Source organism: Centruroides vittatus, unplaced genomic scaffold (assembly GCF_030686945.1).
Source record: "Centruroides vittatus isolate TY-2023 unplaced genomic scaffold, ASM3068694v2 contig_866, whole genome shotgun sequence".
Lineage (NCBI taxonomy): Eukaryota > Metazoa > Arthropoda > Arachnida > Scorpiones > Buthidae > Centruroides > Centruroides vittatus.
The window spans coordinates 548,365-568,016 of NW_027122565.1; the positions used below are offsets into that span (position 1 = coordinate 548,365).

A 19,652-nucleotide genomic window follows, 5' to 3' on the forward strand; every position below is an offset into this window, starting at 1 on the left:
CACCATCAAAAAAATTTTAATATTTTCTAAATAGAATTAATTAAATTAAGCAGACCTCTAAAACGTTAAATGAAGAAAAGATTCTAAGCCACAACCATTAAAAATTATTTACAATAGTGGTGCCAAACTTTTCAATTTGTGTGCCTATTTATGCTTAAGTCATAGACAGGCAGCCACAAACTTTTTGTATATTCTACATAAATTATGAATAATAAAAATAGGCCTATTTTTGGTATAAGTGTTATATCAAAGATTTTCATGAGCTAGATTTGGCCCAGGAGCCAAAGTTTCAGCACTACTGATTTTCATTATAAAAATGGAATAAAAAATATTTCTTTCATTCTTTGATGTATTTCATATTTCACACAAATTTAGTTCTACAGTTTTTATTTTGTTGTTTTAACCTGAATCACATACAGATATTTTTAGTAACTTCCAAGAGAGTTTTAGAATCAAAGGAATAAGTCTAAAAAACTTTTAAAAAACCTCTAAAATGGATGAAATTTAAATCCTTTGCAAAAACATTAATATCAAAAATTTTATTATAAAATCAATATAAAGGTTAAATTGATAGTAAATTTTTATATTGATATTTCAAGTATTTTAAAATTTTCTATAATTTATAGTTACATATAAGTCACTATTTTTTAAATGTATTTTTAATTTTGTTAATCATAAATTAGATTTTACATATGCATTGAATCTCATATAATCAAAATATGATGATGATGATGATACACAGTTAGGGTACACCATGAAAATGCACACTAAGAAGGAATTTTTGGAAATTCTCCCCGTGGGGAGAGGTAGAAGATTAAGGATTTCCCTGAAGAACTCGGCTTCTACTGTTCTATTTTAGATGCAGTCTTTTGCAGGAAATCAAACATATTTTTAGACTCATCTAAAAATCCTCTAATTAACCTTGGAAGAGGGTGACCTAATTCTTGCAACTGGTGAAAAAAGTAAGATCTATAAAGGTGAAAAAAGTATCTATCTGGTGAAAAAAGTAAGAAAGAAAGTAAGAAAAAAAAGATCTATCTGGTGAAAAAAGTAAGAACTATAAAGTTTATCTTACATAAGGATTTAGCACATCAAGTGCCCAATCTAACACATTTTAATAATTCTTTATTTCTCTACTGCACACAATTTAAAGAATTTTTAAAAACGTGTTAGATTAGGCACTCAGTATGATAAACTCTTACATAAGATAGTATTTGATTTATATTTAAAAAGATTATGATATAATATAGTAGAAGGGTTAGAAGTACAAAATAATTTAATAATCTTAATCTTTGCTGTTGTTATTTTTTGCCCAAGCAACGCTGGGCTCATCTGCTAGTAATATATAAACTTTAAAACCAAAAAGATGCTAACAGTTGAAAGAAGTCAGTAGTATATTGGGATTAAATATTTTTTTCGGTGATGTGATCTTGAAGCTATGCATATGATTTTGAGACTTATAACATTTTTAAAAACAGCCATTCCCAATAAATTGCCGATTCCTTGTATTGTTTAGTATCTTTACCAATTTTTAAGACTTTTTCTCTAAATACATAGAGCAGATTGTTATAAGGAAATAACTTTACAATAGTATAATTGGTTGTACAGCTTATAAGCTGTACAATGAATCAATTACAATATGAAAAATCTTATATTATTTAAACAAAATCATATAACCAATGCAATAATTTAAGTTGTCAATACTATACTATCATTTTATAGTAGAGAATATACCTACAGATGTATAATTCTTAACAAAAAATCATTATAACTAATTACAATTATATTATCTTATGAATACAATATATTTTTTAAAATGCTTTATATTTTTATTTATCGTGAATTATTAATTTAAATATTTTATATTTTATTACAGATGTTATGTATATATGTCTAAGGATAATGTATGTCAGTAGGTACAGTGAAGAAAAAAATTATCAAAACAACAATGTATTTTAAAATTATTAATAGAATGTCTTTAAATATTAAATATTTTCTGTAGAATTGTTTTAAAATAGATTTTCATATTAATAGCATAAATAATAAGGTACAGGTACTATAAATAATTTACTGTAATGTAATAATTTATGTTGTAGCTGAACTAATAATGAATAGATAATAACTTTTGTACACAAAGTTACATAATACAAATATATTGATCAAATATATTGAATTATAGCACCAGAGCACAGAATAAATCTAAATATCAAAATGCTCTGTATCTAAAATGTATAATCAGTGCTTTATGTATTTACAATTTTACACGTAACAGTAAAAAATAGCTGTAAAGATATTTACCGCATTTTACAGACTATAAGACGCACTTTTTTCTTCGAAAAAGTGACTCCAAAATTCAGGTGCGTCTTATAGTCCGTAGCATCTTATAGGTATTTTTTTAAAAAATTGCTTAAAAATTAAGGTGCATCTTATAGTCCGTAAAATACGGTATAATCATTTTATAGTAAAAAAAGCTATATAGTTATAAACAGTAAAAAATGTTGGGTTTTTAAAACATTTATTCATGCCTGTATCTAAAATTATATGATTTTATCACAAATATCAAAAAATTAATACATGATAGTAAATGAAATATACTTTATCAAATGAATCATGTGTGGTCATGAATGATGATTAATGACAAAGAAAAGAAATATATTTGTTCATATTGCCAAGTGGTAATCATAAATGTAATAAAAAAATATATTTACCAAAACAATGAATAAAGATTGTAGGATTAATAATTAATATTTAGTAATTAAATAATTAAAAAATACTAATATACACAAACCTGACAGTGTATCTTCTGCTTCTGAATCAGATTTGACAGGAGAATCACTTTCTGAAAATATTTTAAGAAAATTATATATTTATCATTATAGTGTTGTTAATAATTTAATAATAACGAATGAAATATTTAAATTTTGTTTAAGCGGGAATTTATGAAAATGGCCTTGAACAGGATATCCCCTTCTTTCAGAAATGAGACAGTACCATTACAGACAGGTCATGGCCAAATTATAAAAGTTTAATTTTTTAATTTCGTTTACGTAAACGAAATTGAATCTGAAAACATCTTTTTAAAGTAAATGTTACGAGTACTTACACTCGTTGCGTACAAACTACAACAGTATTCTACAATACCCATTATACTTCTAAAATTGACAATACTTTTAGTACTTTTAACATAATTATGAAAGTTAGGTATAAACGTACTAAAATATAATTAATCTCATATATTCTGCATTTATTTATTTTTAAAACTAAGAAAAATTGAATAAACTGCCGCTTGTTATTATTGTATGACTCAATGTGTTATACAAAACAAGCAATAATCGTTGAGACTGTGAATATGATTTATTGATCGACGCTACATAGTACATATTTTTATTTTCATATCTTATCTCAAAGGAATCTTTCCGAAACATCCCACTGCGTTACTCGCAAGATACAAAGACGTTAGCTAAATTAATCGAAATAAATAAAGCTCGGTTAATTACTTGTGTAAAGAAATGGAATGGCTACACTCATTTCCTGAGTTAACGTGTTTTTACTAAAAACAAATACTAACAAAATATTAAAAAAATACCAGATAATTTTCGATATATTATCGTTACGATTTCAATTGTTTTTTCGTTTTAAACACAACATTACAACACAAGATATAACTGTTCTAAATACAATCGTTTTAATACAATATTTAAAACTAAACAATATTTAAGTTTCATTGGCTGATTTTAAAATACGTTCAACCAATCATTTACGCAGGAACAATCTGTATAGACAAAGCAGACATTTCTCCTCTCTAACGATTCACCCCTCTAACCGACAAATGGTACATTACGTTTAATAAGATGGCAATAGGATAGAGGCCAGATGTTGATTATAAACATTAAAATTCTGCATATACGCATTATTTAAAATACATATAAAATATTTATCTGTTTTAAACGATTTCACAGTAATAACTATTTTTCTTTCATTTGTTACGTTTTGAAGCAACTGCAATATGTGAAAAAATGGTACACATTCGATATGAATAATTATACGTATACATACGAACTGACAAAGCATTTTCAGTAAATTTTTGAAGATTAATTAAAATTTTCCAATAAACAATACTGTTATGTTTCATAAAATCAAAATATATTCGTAAACATACACAGTTAAAATATATAACAAAAACATCCTGTAAATACACTGCATTACGTCCACAATTGTTGTTTTTATGATATCCGAAAATGGCGTATTTATTCCCGTAAATCATGTTTCCTGCCTAGACCCTTGGAGCAGCGAATGGTACTAGTCCGACGCCATTTTCTGTGACTTTGGTGTCACGAGTTGATATATGACTAGTAATTTGGAGATTAGAAAATTTCTTTTTACACAGTATAACAAAAAGATTCAATCGAACTGTCATTTTTATATTTACAGCACTTTTATACGTAATTCATTATAGAGAACATATATGTTGCGCGTTGATTAAACTAATATAAACTATATGTTAACCCTGAAAAAGCACTTAAAATGACCTTATTATATCGATATTTCCATTAATTCTAAACATAAAATGCGCTTATAAAAATTCAACAGAATTTTCCATCTGAATAAACTCGTTATACAGCAATGCAGTGGCACAACGACCTTCAAATACGAGCATGCGCAACACTAGTCACTACGAGAAGGAGAAATTTTTAACAAATGATACGATTGGTCAGTTGGAGAATCAGACAGAAAAACAGAATCATACATTGCTGTTAAAAACCGAATAATGTTTTTAACAGTAAAAACAAATATCACTCTTAAATTAAATAAAATAGATATCCAACTGCACCTTTTCTTAAATACAAAGTTGGTACAGAGAACCTATTGAGCTTCTTTTTTAGGGTGCTAGTGAAGCACATATCTTCGAAGTGCTTTGGACATAGTCTGTACGAAGAATTTAATTTGGATGCACTCTGGCTATCCAGTTCAGGACTTTTTATAACGTCTAACCACTTCTTTAATCTGTTTAAATTAAAAGAAACTGAATATAAGTAACATTAATTTTTTTTATACTTACGTATATAAGTAAATGTTACGTTAATGTATAAATTTTTTGAAGATGTAAAATATTATATTTATGATTTAGTAAAAAGATAATAACTTATTTACGCATATATTGTGCATTATTTAAATGTATGCATGCAGTATATATATCTATATACTGTATACATACACAGCATAATTATATAATATTATATATTAACGTCTACATATAAGCTTCATATATAAGTTATCGTAATTAAAATTAAAAAAACAAGTTTATGAATATAATGTTTATCAAACAAAATAGCTGCCACGTCATCTCGACTCAGCTGGAATTAGGATATGTCATATATGAAAAAAATATATATATTTTTACTATTTAAATGTCGTTAAAAATGACACCGTTACTTCATAAAACATATTTTATTTTTTCTTCACTTACAAAAGAAAAAAAAAACATTGATCGAATGCTTAGTCTGTTATCAAACAATAAATTTATTTAATGCTTACCTTTCGGGGTTTTTAGGGAAACGAAATAAACATTCACAATCCCCCCTTTTGGTTTTACATAGAAAGCATCTCCTATAGGCCATGTCATTAAAACTAACGTATGATCGCGCTTAATATCTTGGATGCACATACAGATCTATGTGAGAGGGCGCTGCGTAATGACGTAACGAAACACATGTACAGTACGTTCTGGAAATCATCGTTGTACACATATTTTCTCGTTTTCTCCGAAATATCTTAACATTTAATTACAAATTATCAAGCTGCAGTATTTAATTATCACTACGATTTTATTTTGTCGTATTAAATTATATATATATATTTTTTCTTTTTGTAATATGAATTTCTCGCCAAACAAGCTTAGTCTGGTAAAATGTTTTCCAGTATACTTTAAACGTAATCAACATTAGTAGATTATCAAATGAGTTTAGAAAACTTAATAAAATGAACTTTATACTTATTATCTACTTTAAACAATAACACGAAAAATCTTATTAACATGAAAAAACTGTAGTTCTGGTTATAAAAATATAGATCGTAATGTATTATTTACTAGATTTAGAGTGAAATAAACTGGATGTGCCACTTTTCAAATGGAATATCACTGTAAAAATCGATAAAGTTGCATGTAGAAAGTACAGTACATCAGGATCATTTTTAAGCGAATCACCTGCGTTAGAAACCAAACACTTGTTTTTCTATTGTCATTCTCTATACACCTACTGAATAGTTAAACATAGATTAACTAGCCGAAGCTATATGCCAATATTAGATCTAGGTTATTTTTGGAGTAAAATAATCAATACATTTATATTTACAATAAACGTTTTTAAAATAAATAGTTAAATATTGTTTAGAAAATTTATATATTGGAATTATATTTTACGTTGATTATTAAATAACTCCAATTAATGTTTTTTTTTTTTAAACCAATATGGTTATAACATTTTCGGTTACAAAACATGTTATAAAAACTTGTATGGTTAATACGCGGTTAAAGATTCAAAAGCAGCAAACTTTTATAAATATAGATAGAAGTGTTTCTTTTGTGTGTAACTTATTGTTAGCGACCTTCTTTAGAAGATCCTTAGAAGACCGTAAACCAGGAATTACCAGGAATACGTCTATGCCCAGGGGTTTCGCGCCCCACTGATTCAAAAAAAGTGTTTATATCCATTGTACTTTGCTATGCAAATTTACAATATATTATATACACATATATTTAAGAAACGATTTTTATATAATATTTTATTAAATTTCTACATATTAAATAGTTTTACATACTGTACAAAATTATTTATACCTACATTGGATAAATATATATTTATTTCATTCCACGAGATTAACAGTAGTAGCTTAAAGGTATATCCGTAAAGATGTTGTTAATTATAATAATAAAATACAAAATCTGTTTAAATACTTCTGAGGATTCATAAATCGATAAGATTTGTTCAGATTTTATACTTTATTTTATTTTTTATTTTTTAAATATACTGTAAATGATAAAATTTTGAATTACAATAAGTTTAACATCGCGTTATGTGTTATTTGTAATTATTATTTAAAACTCAAAACCAGTTTTTAATTAAAAATACAAATTTCAGAGCTACTTACTGTGCTAAATAAACTGCAAGGAATAAATACTGTTTTTAACCGTCTTCCAAATCAAAATAATTTATTTGTGGTACATAATATAAAATTACAAGATCTAAGAGAAAACCGATATTCTAAAATAAAATTACATTATTTGAATATATTCAAAAAAAAACATTATAAACAGGTTTTTAGTAAATATTACCATCAAAACAAAAGTTTCGTATTTAATTTGGTTGACTTTATAGATGATTTTAATTGCAGATATTATACATAAAAGCACAAAGAAATTGTAATTTTTTTTAAAATAAAATTAGGCAACCTTCAAACATAGCTTCATGCAATTTTCTTACCCATTTTGGGCAATGAGCCAAAGGGTGAAATAGTATTAAAATATAAACTTTAATTTCATAAAAACTTTTACTTATTCTAGCAAAGAAATAATAAGAATAATATCTTTTATAATTTTCTTTGCAAGCATTTTTTATTCAGATTTAATTCCATTACTTGATCTACCAGATGATCACACACATCTTCAAATTTTCATCCAGAAAGAATTTCTATTTTCTGTTTTCCTTTTTACTTTCTCAAGAACATAAAAAAGAAAAAAACATGAAAAATTTAAATTTGTTTTATACATTGCTATTTAAAATTTTAAGTATATTGTTTCTATGTTGAAATTAAATGAAAACATAAATTTATTTAAGCAATTTCTTGGAATTTTAAATTAAACGTGTATCTTTAATTTAATATTCCAATAAATTAAAATATTTGCATATGTGTACAGTACATTAAACATATTACAAATATGTTTAATTTACACATGCGTAGACAATCATTGTTATTTGAAAGGATCCAAAATCGATTTCTACTGGTTAAAATTATCATTGTATAAGATCTGACCTATTGATAAATATGCCAAGAGATTTGCTACCACAGTGTTTACCTGACTGTTTCAATTTAAACACTGAAAAAATCTACACGGAAATAATTTAAAAAATTCTACATTTATGAGTTTAGAGAATATTTTGTATATACGTAGTGTACACACAAATATTTTCTAAAGATATAAATATGTATACATATGTGTAGGTGATCATGAAAATGGCCTGTCTTTTTACTTTCCCGGTTGCTATAGAAAGTATGGCGATCAGTCAAAAAATGATCCCCCAAGATTTTTATATTTTGGACTTACGACACTTTGAAACGTCCAGAAACGCAAAAAAATTCGGAGGTAAGTTTTGTATGTATAGATGTGAATTTCTGTGTGTATGGCACGATTTTGTTCACAATATTTGAAGCCTAACTCCTGTGCTTTTTGTCGAAATTTTCTAAATTTTGCAGGGAGGTTTGTTTATTATGGAATTGATGCTATTAAATTTTGGTTATTAAGGTCGAGGGAATAAGGAGATAAAGGGGTCGTGTGTATATCCAGTAGGGCCAGACTTAATGACGATTTTACTCGTTATTAGTATTTACAAATTTTTAAAAAAAGCTTAATTTTTGAGCGTAGGGATGGGAATACCCCATCCCTACGCTCAAAATTAAGCTTTTTGCTATTTTATAATAGTTAAAAATATAAAACGGTTTTTTAATAAAATATAATTACAGATGGCGCCACCAGAATTTAAATGTTTCGGGAAAGTTTAGCAACTCGTTGCTGGTTTACCGGTATTTCATTTGGAGATATTTTGACTTTTGAATTTTTTAGAATTAAATATACTGTATATATTTTTTTATCATCACAAAAAGAAAAAATAAATAAATAAACACAAACTGTTGCAAAATACGTTATTTTATGCAATTGTAAAATCTTGCCAATAGTTTGTAAAATAAAGTCGACGTTTTTCCATTTTTGACTTAGACCACTTTCGTGTAATCACCGTCACATCTATGCATATACAATATCTGTTCCTTATATAGAACTATGTCCACATCAGTGGCGTTGTCAAAGATTTGATCGTATTTCAGTTTTTTTTTTTTTCCAGTTTATCTGAAAACGTTGCTAAGCATTTTCCTGTTAGTAATTGATAAGCAAATGCATCCTTCTCATAAATATTGTACGTAACATACATCTTCAAAAATGTAGAATTTTTTAAAGTTACTCAGTTACATAATTCCTATTATTCATTTCAAAAGTTTTTGTTATAAAAAATATATATATAATATATTTTTATATAATTGATTTGGTGTGATACGGCAACACAATAAATATGTGCGTAATATGACAAGGATGTGCCGCCCAGGATGATTTTCTATGGAAAACTGTTCACTGTTTAGTTATCAGACACGTGGAAAAAATCCAGAAAACTCCACATCGGCCCATTGGTGAGACCGCGAACCGTGTTCAGTGATTTCATCCATTCGACTAATTACTGTTTATTGACAGCCGAATGGCCGAGCGGGCCTACCGCTCCGGGACACCCAGGATCGAATCCGGACGGGTCGAAAAATCCCCAAGAATTTTGAGTTGTTCCGTTCGGATATGTTGGGCCTCGTCCTTCATTCCATTGCGGGCTCTGGCCGAACCCATAATGGACTTGCTAAAAGAGGTTCTCTTAATGCCTACAGGATGGAAATAGTTTAAAAAAAAAAAAAATTACTGTTTATTGACAAGGAAATGTCATTTGACCTTAATAACGTTTCATTAGAACGGAAAACATATAATCTTAAATATTTTATACACTCTAATTTAATAAAGTAAAAATTGCATTACAAATACTAGTCGTATCTTGCTTGCTCGCCATATACTAAGTCGTACCTTGCTTGCTCGCCACATCCTTGGATATCCAAGGATATGGAGAGCAAGCAAGGTACGATTAGTATTTGTAATGCAATTTTTACTTTATTAAATTGTAATTTCCGCTAGCCCTTTTTTATAAAAAAAATTTTATACACTCCTTTCGGTCATCCTCGAAAGTGTCAGGCCTGTTTTGTCACTAGCCTTTGGAAGTCCGACTATTTTTTTTATTTTTGTCACATCCCTCTATTTTTCTCAAGTCTTTCTGAAACGATTTTTTTTTTCTTTCGTGTTTTAACATGCAGTCATCAAAAATAAGAAATTAGCAGATAGTGATGCTATATCATCTCTACTTCTACGCCAGTAGCCATTTTAATATTATGAAAACAAAGATGCAGTTTTCTGCAACTCATAAAAATGTATCTGGTTTTTTATATACCTAGCTATATTTAGATGTATTTACCGTCTTTTATGTTGTTCATTACTGTACAATTTTCATGTTTTTGAATAACCTTCGTATATAGTATTGGTTTCTCTTAATACTGAGCGTAATCAATGAATGTATAAGAAGTAACAAATCAAAATAAAGCATTAAACTTCAGTATTTATTTTTTGTATTTAGCATATATCAAACAGCATATTATTTCATGCTATTAAAATATTTTTTCGTGTAGTTCGTTTATATTACAAATGCATTATTTTTCAGTTTTGTCACTCTTCGCTTTTATCATCCACTCTTTCCAAGTACGAAATGGGTGGTAAAAAATGGGACGCGTGTACAAGGAAACACTAGCTTATAAAAAAAAATTTAATAAAAATTTATCTAAATTTACTCATCAAGCAACATCAGTTTTAAATAACTTATTTGTTGTTCTTTTAACTTAAATACAGTACATCAATTATTTTTTTATATTAACAATAAAACCCTAATTTTATCTTTACATCAAATGGTAAATACGTAAAATGTAATAAAAATTTTAATACTAACTATTCTGTAAAACTGCTTTTATTTATAGTTAAAATAAAAAATTGGTGATATAACATTAATGACTGATATATGCTAATTTAATTACATCACGCAAAAAAATAACTGTATAAATATAATTATATAATGCACGAATTTATTGAAAATCCATGCAGATAATATTGATGTCATTTATAAAAATCTTGATCGCAATATATTGCTTTCAATTAGTTTCATTGACTACTTTCATTTCAATAAAATTCAAAAAAACAAAATTATTATTACATTAAAAGTATGTTAACAATGCCTTTATGTCCTTAAATGTCTACTACAACTTACTTATAATAATAGGGATTATGTCCTATTACTACGTAAGGAAGTTCTAGTAGACAATTATAAAGAAATTCATTGAAAATATTTTAATAGAATTACATTTATATAATAATAAATTAAATTGAAATTGAAACTGTACATTTATATATTTTCGTATAATATACAATATTGTATATACGGATATGTCCATAAATTTTTCTATTGTAAAATTTCTATTTTTGTAGAGGAACCGTGGCTTAATGCATCGACTTTTAATACTCGTTATTTAATACATCTCAATTATTAATAAATACAACGGTACTTGTATTTATAATAACGGTAACGGTAATAAATACAACAAATACAATAAATACAATAAAAACCTCTGAACAACGACCAATGAGGGGAAGATAAAAAAACGGCCGTTGTTCGGAGATTATGCTGTATACATTTTTGTTCAAAAATAGAAAAAAAAAATGATTTAACGATTCGCCTGTATCTAATTAATTTTTTTCACTTGAACAGATGAGGAATTTTTACATAAAATTAGCATTAATTTCATTTTCTGTATAATTTATTCAGTCTGTAAAGCTTTCATTTCAAATATATTTCCTCATAAGCTATAACCGGTATAAAATTCTTATCGAGGAATCTATAACAGTAAGTACTACAACCATTTGTATATTTTACTTAAAGAAAAATATTTTATCAGCCTGATAATGAAAGACAAATTTATCTCCCGTAAAATAGTCATTTTGTTTAAAAAACGTTCAGAGAAATTATATCAGAAGCTCTCTAAAGTTTAGAGAGCATTGTTTAGAGTCTAAACCAGAAAGCTGACATACTTTTGAATCGCATTCAAAAGGATTCAAGAGGTTCTATTCCTGCCGGAACGAATCACTATGTCCTTGTATAGAATCGAATCCTCTTTGTTTCCTCGCTCCCCTACAAGAAAACCAATCTACTCAAGGTCAAATTTATATTCGTTTGGAAGCAAAGTAAAACGAAAATTCCATTCTGCCACAATAAACTCATTCATATTTTATTACAATTAATTTTATATTAAAACAATTAAAAAAGTATATGAATACATAAAATGTTTCAAAAGGTAGCCATTTTAAATAAATACCTGCAAAGAGTAGTTTTTTCGTCTTCTAATCTTCAGATTTTGTTTTCTTAACAGAACAACTCCAGTCGTTTAGTATCTTGGTCAATGAAACTAATAGTTCATTGATAATGCCGTTTAATATCGGTAAATAAATCATCTTTCGAAATACAATATAAACCGGAACGACGTGAAATATATTCGAACAACCGATATTTGGTTAGCTACACGAAAACGTATGTTACTCGCTCATAAGTGAATCTGATATGCTGAATGACGATTACATTTTGACTGGTAGGCCTATATATTATTAAAACGCATATTTAAAGTAATATTGAAAATATTCCATACTTTTTATAAATACTTCTGAAAGGTTTCGTACTAATTACCCTTGCTCATAACTGATGTTTACAGTGTTTTTTAAAATTCGTTATGAAATAATTGTTGTATCTATCGTGACATACAGAAATGTGTCCAAAATCAATAAATATATATATTTATTATTTATTCAAATATTAAACACAATATTTATCCTTAAAATGATTTTTTTTAAATAATTCTGATTTAAAAAAGGCATAATTATGTTTTGTTGTCTTACAGGTTTACGCCATTAACCATATCTTAAAATGTAATTACTGCTCATTGCCAGGAAATGATATCCGACCTTGGAAATTTATTATTATGATAGAAAAGCTATTTTGATTAAAAATATAAAAAGAAAAAAATATAATCCCAGTACTGTATTTATGAAAACATTTGTTTAGTAGTTAAAACAATTAAAAACATAATAACGTTTACCTGATAATTTTATTGCTTAGTTTAATAAAATACAATAGAGAAATTTAGTGTTACCTATAAATATTAGTTTGTGATTTAATCAATGATTATGGCATACGCGTCGTCAGGGATATAAAATCGATTTTTGAATCGTCAAGGACAGTTTACATACTGCGCATGTTCCTACATTGTTTGTAGCTGATTTTCTGGTTATGAAATTTTCGATCGTTGCAGTAATTCCGATAATTCGAATAGAAAAGAATTAGGTGCAATTATTCAATTTCGACTTTTGCCTAAGTTTTTTCCTTTTCCCTGCATACGTCTCTGTATGGTATACAAAAAACGGATAATATATATTTTTCTGTGAAATATAAAAATAAATTGTTTAGTAAATTAAGAACTGCTTAATAACTGTCTTCAAGGATACACAAAACTTCGACTTCCTTTTACACACTTAGAGACGTTCCGTAATCGCGTATCTATTTATAAACACTAGACAATTTTTAAATTTTACACTACATTCTTAAAAACACACATATGCTAATAAAAGATTTTAATATGGTTTTTTCCTTAGAGATTTTCCTTTTTTATACTTTAAAAATTTACTTTATATTCAATATATCTAACTTTTAGATAATGAAGAACAGACCACAATTTAAAAGTACAAAAAGTATAATTAAAGAATTAAAATTCAAAATCAAACGATCGCGATGCATTCTGGGAATTGACCGTTTACCCATACTTTCGAGGTATGTTGTAACCTCCATACGGGTATTTTAAAGGAAATCTCATGCCGCAATATGTAATTGGCTGCGCATCTCTAATTAATTCTCAAACCAAATTACCTCACATATTGTCTCAAAAATTTGAAGAGTTTATGTCACTGAAAAAAAAGAATAAAAAAGAAAATAACGAATATTTCTTTTTTAAATTCTAAACAATCGAGAGATCTGAATACGCACATAGGAAAATAACGTAACTCCGCTAACGTTAAAGCGCTAAGAATAATTTACTTCACTATTTAATGAAAATGATTTCTATATAGGATTTTAATGCATATACAACATTAACCAAACCTCAGATAATATATAATCACAGGAAAAATGTAAACAGAAAAACAATACCAATTAATATAACAGATGAATAAAATAAACACACGACAGTTAACTTGTAGACGCAATACATTTTCGGTATTGAATTTTCTGACCGTCGTCAATCCCGATATTACTCATTTTTCCTTTATAAATTCACAATGAAATTAAATACACAATCGCATGAAAAACATCGATTATGTTCCTTAATTTAAAATATCTGACTTATATTAATTACTGTAATTTACAATATCACTATTACATATTACCCATTTTTAATTCATCGGAACTCATCTTTACGCTAGTCTTTCGACTTTTTAAAAAGTACAAATTTGATAGCGATTTTCTAAATTATATAAACGTCTTCGATTTGCTTTAAAAAGAAAAAAAAATTAAATAAAAATTTAACATTTCATTTCTCATTCGGTTATCATGAAAATGGTCAGAATCGAAATAAAATCAGTAATAACTGGTAGTTAAATAAAACATAATAATTTTACACAATAATGTACATAAATATAATTATTGTAAAAATGGTCAAAAATATTTACACTATATTCTATGAAATTTAAAAATATATTGAAGAAGCGAGAGAGCGCAAAAAGCCATGTGGAGGCACTTTGTAACAGGAGATGCGAGAATCCAAAGCTATGTATGACCCATTTTATTTTCTCAATAATTCTGTTAAAACTTACACTTACCGTTAATGAAAGTAGTCATGCCATTTTCCTCACATAATACTTTCTGACTAGCATTTTTTGAGTAGCCATTTCTTCTTGAAAGTTTTCTTAAACTCGAATGAGTTGTCAATACACGCCTGGCTCTTATAATACTGTCCTCTTTGGCAATGATTTTCTTGTAATCAACTGTCCCTTCCGATGCATATTTTTGGGCCAACCTCATAACAGTTTTCCTCACTGGTGCCCATTTCGTTCGAAAATGAGCTTTAAATCTTCTTTGCGCTTCGGCTATACTTCCAGTCTGATTATAAAAGTTGACGATTCCCATCTTATGTTGCATGCTCAGCCTGAAGCCCGCCATCTTTGTTCTCCATTAGACAGATGGTTATTTTGTTACTAGCTCTAGTGGCGCCATCTGATGTAGGAAAAATCATCGAGAGGGCAGAAGGTCATTGACACATTATGTTCGATCGTGTTAATATATATTAATAAACTTCAGGATTATTGAGATGACATAAATTAATCGATCTGTTGTTTGATCGATATTATATATATATATATATATATATGCAATATACTGTATATAGTAAAAAGTTGATAACATTGTTTACGATTTGGTAGGAGACGATTACATTGAAGTTTTATCTTACGCATGCTCAGAAATGTCCTAATACTGTACGTCATTATTTAAATTTTCATTCATTTGATAAAAAGCCAAAACATTACATTAGCACAATTATTTCCATATCCAGAAATTAGATGTTGAAAATCGTTTTTTGACTGCAATAATTATATTTAAAATAAGAAATTGTAAGGAATATTTGTTAACTTTTTTAAATTCAAATTGTTTTAAATCCACCAATCAGCGTGAATATAGACAAACGATCTATTCGCAACACAGATATTTATACTGAACTTCTAAAGGATAATGAGAGGGAATTGTAGTATAAAGAGACAAAGACGTTACCTTAACAAAAAATTTTATTCGTGTCTAAAACGCACGACTGTTACAAATTCAAATGCAGCGAGAAACAGTGCTGCCAGTCCAAGAGACTAACTACTATGGGAAGAATGTTGCCACACTGTGACACTACTACATTCTCCCCGACCTACATTACATAATATAGTCCAAATAACTGGACTGACGGCGCTGCCTTGCGGGACGAGGCGACCCGATTACTTCTGTTGGGGATGAGAAAATATCTTCTTCTTCGAATTGGGAGGGATACGCATCGCTCTCGCAATTCGTATCCCTGGAGGAGGCGTTGCCTGAACATCAGAGCTAGCTTGATCAGGAATCTGGGCTGAAATATTAGGGAAGACCGTGCCATCTTTCGAGGATTGAGGCAAAGGTGTCCGCCTATCGGGGTACTGAATGTGAGCGTACTTAGGATTAACCTCCAATAACTGGACTTCCTCTACTAGACGGGCATATTTATTGGTGTGGTTATATGAACATAGTAGGACAGGTCCCAGTGATAGCAACCAAGTGGGAAGGCCAATACCCGTTCCTGTCTTCCAGGGTGTCTGAAAAATCGTTCATGAGGCGTAGAATTTGTAGCAGTGCACAGGAGAGATCGAACAGCATGTAATGAATCGCCTAGTACATCTTCCCACTGATCAATACTTCGATTAGATGAGTGGAGAGCCAAAGAAATTGTCTTCCAAATAATACCATTATAACAAGGGGGGCGCTGCTTGCTGCAAAGAGTGGTGGTGAACTTTTTTGTGAGCTTACTTGGAATTTTAAAATTATGGAAAATATCGAATTTTGGATAATGGTGTTTGAGTTGCTGTTAATAATAAGTGGTATTGAATTAAATCCTGGTCCGGTTGATCGTACTCCGCCGCATTCACAGATCCAATCACCGATATCTACTGTGAAGCGACGTCGTTCTCCGAGCGAACCTTCCTTGAAGTCGGCGAAACTGGAGGATTTTTTCTCTTCAAAGACAGATTCAAGTAAGTCCATTCCTAGGGAGATTATTTCATATTTGGACGACCGGTTTGATAAGCTTTTTTCGACTCTAAATGAAGTTGTTACGAGGATTGACTGGTTGGTTAATTTGCATAATGAACACGACCAACGATTAACTCAGTTGGAGGTTAAATTAGAAGAAATTTTTAAAATTAAAGATGATATGCAGCGAAAAAACAGTTTGATTTTGCATTCTATAGACAAGGTGTCGAATGAAATGAGAAAGAAAAATATTTTGATAAAGGGTTTAACAGACGACAATTCCGATTTGAATAGGAAAGTGCAAAACCTGTTTTCTAAACTGATAGGCGAATCAAGGTCAATTTCAACAGTTAAGATAGTGAAATTTAACCGATCAGATACTGTATTGGTGAAATTGCAATCATTTACAGACAAGAAATTAATTTTCGGTAACGTTAGAAAGATAAAGGCACATGATGCATTGAAGAATATACAAATATTTGATGATTTATGTTGGCGTTCAAGATTGAGACGGAAGAAGCTTCTGCCTTTTCTACACGATTATAAGCTGCAAGGCAGGAGAGTTCGTCTGTTGGCTGATGTTTTGCAGGTTGGCGATGAGAGATATACTTACGACCTAGATAAAGGAGAATTATTGAAACTTGATTTTTTAGTGGAAAATCGATTGGCAAATTCTCAAAATCTTCATTCTCCGATCCGAGCAAGTGTACAGTTGGATTGAAAGTTTCAACATGGAATTCTCAGGGTACCCTCCTGACTAATCTAAGTAATAGTGGTTTTGTTAAACATATTTCTGAAACTGATATTTTGGGATTAACCGAGACTTGGTCTACAGCCCCACTGTGTTCGAGATTTAAAAGCCTTAACTGTAGATTAAAAGTTTTTGAGGTAATGGCTACTAAAAGTTTAGGAAGAGGTAGACCTTCCGGCGGGTTGCTTCTAGGTATAAATGAAGATTTGGGGGAAGTAAATTTGCTGCTGTCATGGCAACATATAATGGTTGTTAGAGTGAAATTTAACCGGAAGAAAAATAAAGGGCTACGAGAAATGATGGTTATATTGGTATATCTTCATATTCCTATCTTTGAAACTTTAATTGCAAAATTGGAGGATTTGATTTCTGATTATACTCCAGATTATGATCTTCTGCTGATGGGTGATTTTAATGCACGAATTGGCTTGAGTATGGACACTATTTATCATGGGGATGCGATTTCAAACATCCGACTATCAAATGATAAAATTTGTAATAAAAGAGGAAACTTACTTATTGAACTAGTGAAAACTTATAATTTATACATAATAAATGGTCGATATCCTTCTGAATCACCAGCAGACTTTACTTACATTTCCAAACTGGGTGCTTCAGTAATTGATTTAGTGATCCTGAGCGAGAGTCTGGTAGAGAAATTGAATAAATTTTTTATCTCTGAAGATTATATGTCTGACCATCATTTGGTCATTTCTGAAATCTTGATAGACACTGACGAGGATGGAAAATCTAACTTGATTGACAAGAAAAAAGGATTAATCTGGAAAGAAGACAAAGCCAGTTTATATTCTGAAACAGTTTCGGCCAGATATGTAGGTATTGTCTTAGGTGGTGGAATAGAGGATAGTTATTCTGCTATTCTGGATTTGATCAAGTCATCAGCTGAACAATATAGAATGATAACATACCTGGGAATGACAAAATTACCGTCTTCAGTTTGGTTTGACAGAGACTGTAGAACAGCGAAGAAAATGAAGAACAAGACGCTGAGGAGGTTTCGAATGTCCCGTAGTAATGAAGATCTAATAAAATACTGTGATTCTAGAGCAATCTTTCGTTCTTTATGTAAGACTAAAAAGAAGAACTTTTGGTCAAATATTAGTAGACAATTGCAGTCTGCGCGATCTTCTGTACAGTTTTGGTCTATTGTTAATAGATTTAACAGGAGAAAGAAATCCGATAATCAAATTCCTCTTCACGACTGGGAACGTTTTTTAGAATATAACTTTTGCCACCCAAGTTCTGATTCAATTCTTGATTTTGACCATGATAATTTCTCTCCTATTTTAGATGATCCAATTTCACTCTCTGAGTTAAAAATTTCAATTCGTAAACTAAAAAGAAAATCAGCCCCTGGTATGGATGGTATAAAAAATGAATTTATTATGCACCTACCTGATGAAATATGTTTAGAATTACTTAAACTTTTTAACAAGATTAAGGAAACATCAAAATTTCCCGAGCATTGGAAAAATGTGTTGTTGCAGATGATTTACAAGAAAGGAGACAAACTAAATCCTCAAAACTATCGTCCAATAGCGTTGTTAAATACCTTTAGAAAGTTGTTTACCGGAATTTTGGCAGATCGGTTGAATCAATGGATAATAGAATTTAATGTTATTTCCCAGTTTCAAGGAGCATTCGTTAGAGGAAGAGGGACTATGTACAACGTCTTTATACTTAATGGTTTAATACAGTATGTTTTGTCAAGAAAAAGACGTAAAATCTATTCGATATTTGTGGATTTGGAAAAGGCTTTCGATAGAATCAATTTAAATATTTTATGGAAAAAGTTACATTTGTTAGGAGTTTCAACTCCGTTCATTAAGCTACTAAAAAATTTATTTTGTAACACAAGACATCATGTGAGAGGCAATCTGGCAAATACTAAAGGTGTCATTTCCGGTAGTGGGTTGCCTCAGGGGGAACCTTTAAGCCCCCTGTTGTTTATATTATTTATTAACGATTTACCACAACTGTTTTCTACCTTTGAAACTTCGGAATTTGCTCTTGGAGAATCTGTTGATCTGCATTGCTTAATGTACGCTGATGATGTAGTTCTGCTAGCAGATTCAAAAACGGGTTTGCAACGAAAACTTTCTCTGCTAGTTAATTATGCTAAA

The 19,652-nt window shown here is 29.2% G+C and overlaps 1 protein-coding gene across 5 annotated transcripts in view; it reads right to left on the reverse strand.

Annotated features, from left to right (window-relative positions):
* The window catches only part of LOC136982853 (histone-lysine N-methyltransferase SETDB1-like), a 120,261-nt gene extending 105,014 nt beyond the window's left edge, over positions 1–15,247 (reverse strand). Inside the window, exons 1-3 of one of the 5 annotated variants that reach the window (XM_067279388.1) lie at positions 14,819–14,952; positions 4,832–5,004; positions 2,789–2,839 (exon numbers count right to left, since the gene is read on the reverse strand). In XM_067279388.1, the coding sequence (XP_067135489.1) occupies positions 2,789–2,839; positions 4,832–4,901 (121 nt within the window). In that variant the 5' untranslated portion in view covers positions 4,902–5,004; positions 14,819–14,952. Of the gene's footprint in view, positions 1–2,788; positions 2,840–2,950; positions 3,143–3,586; positions 3,992–4,831; positions 5,005–5,535; positions 5,730–14,818 lie in introns of those variants that run through there. The other 4 variants (XM_067279387.1, XM_067279386.1, XM_067279391.1 and 1 more) reach the window with 4 other exon arrangements.
* Positions 15,248–19,652: the final 4,405 nt, after the last annotated feature.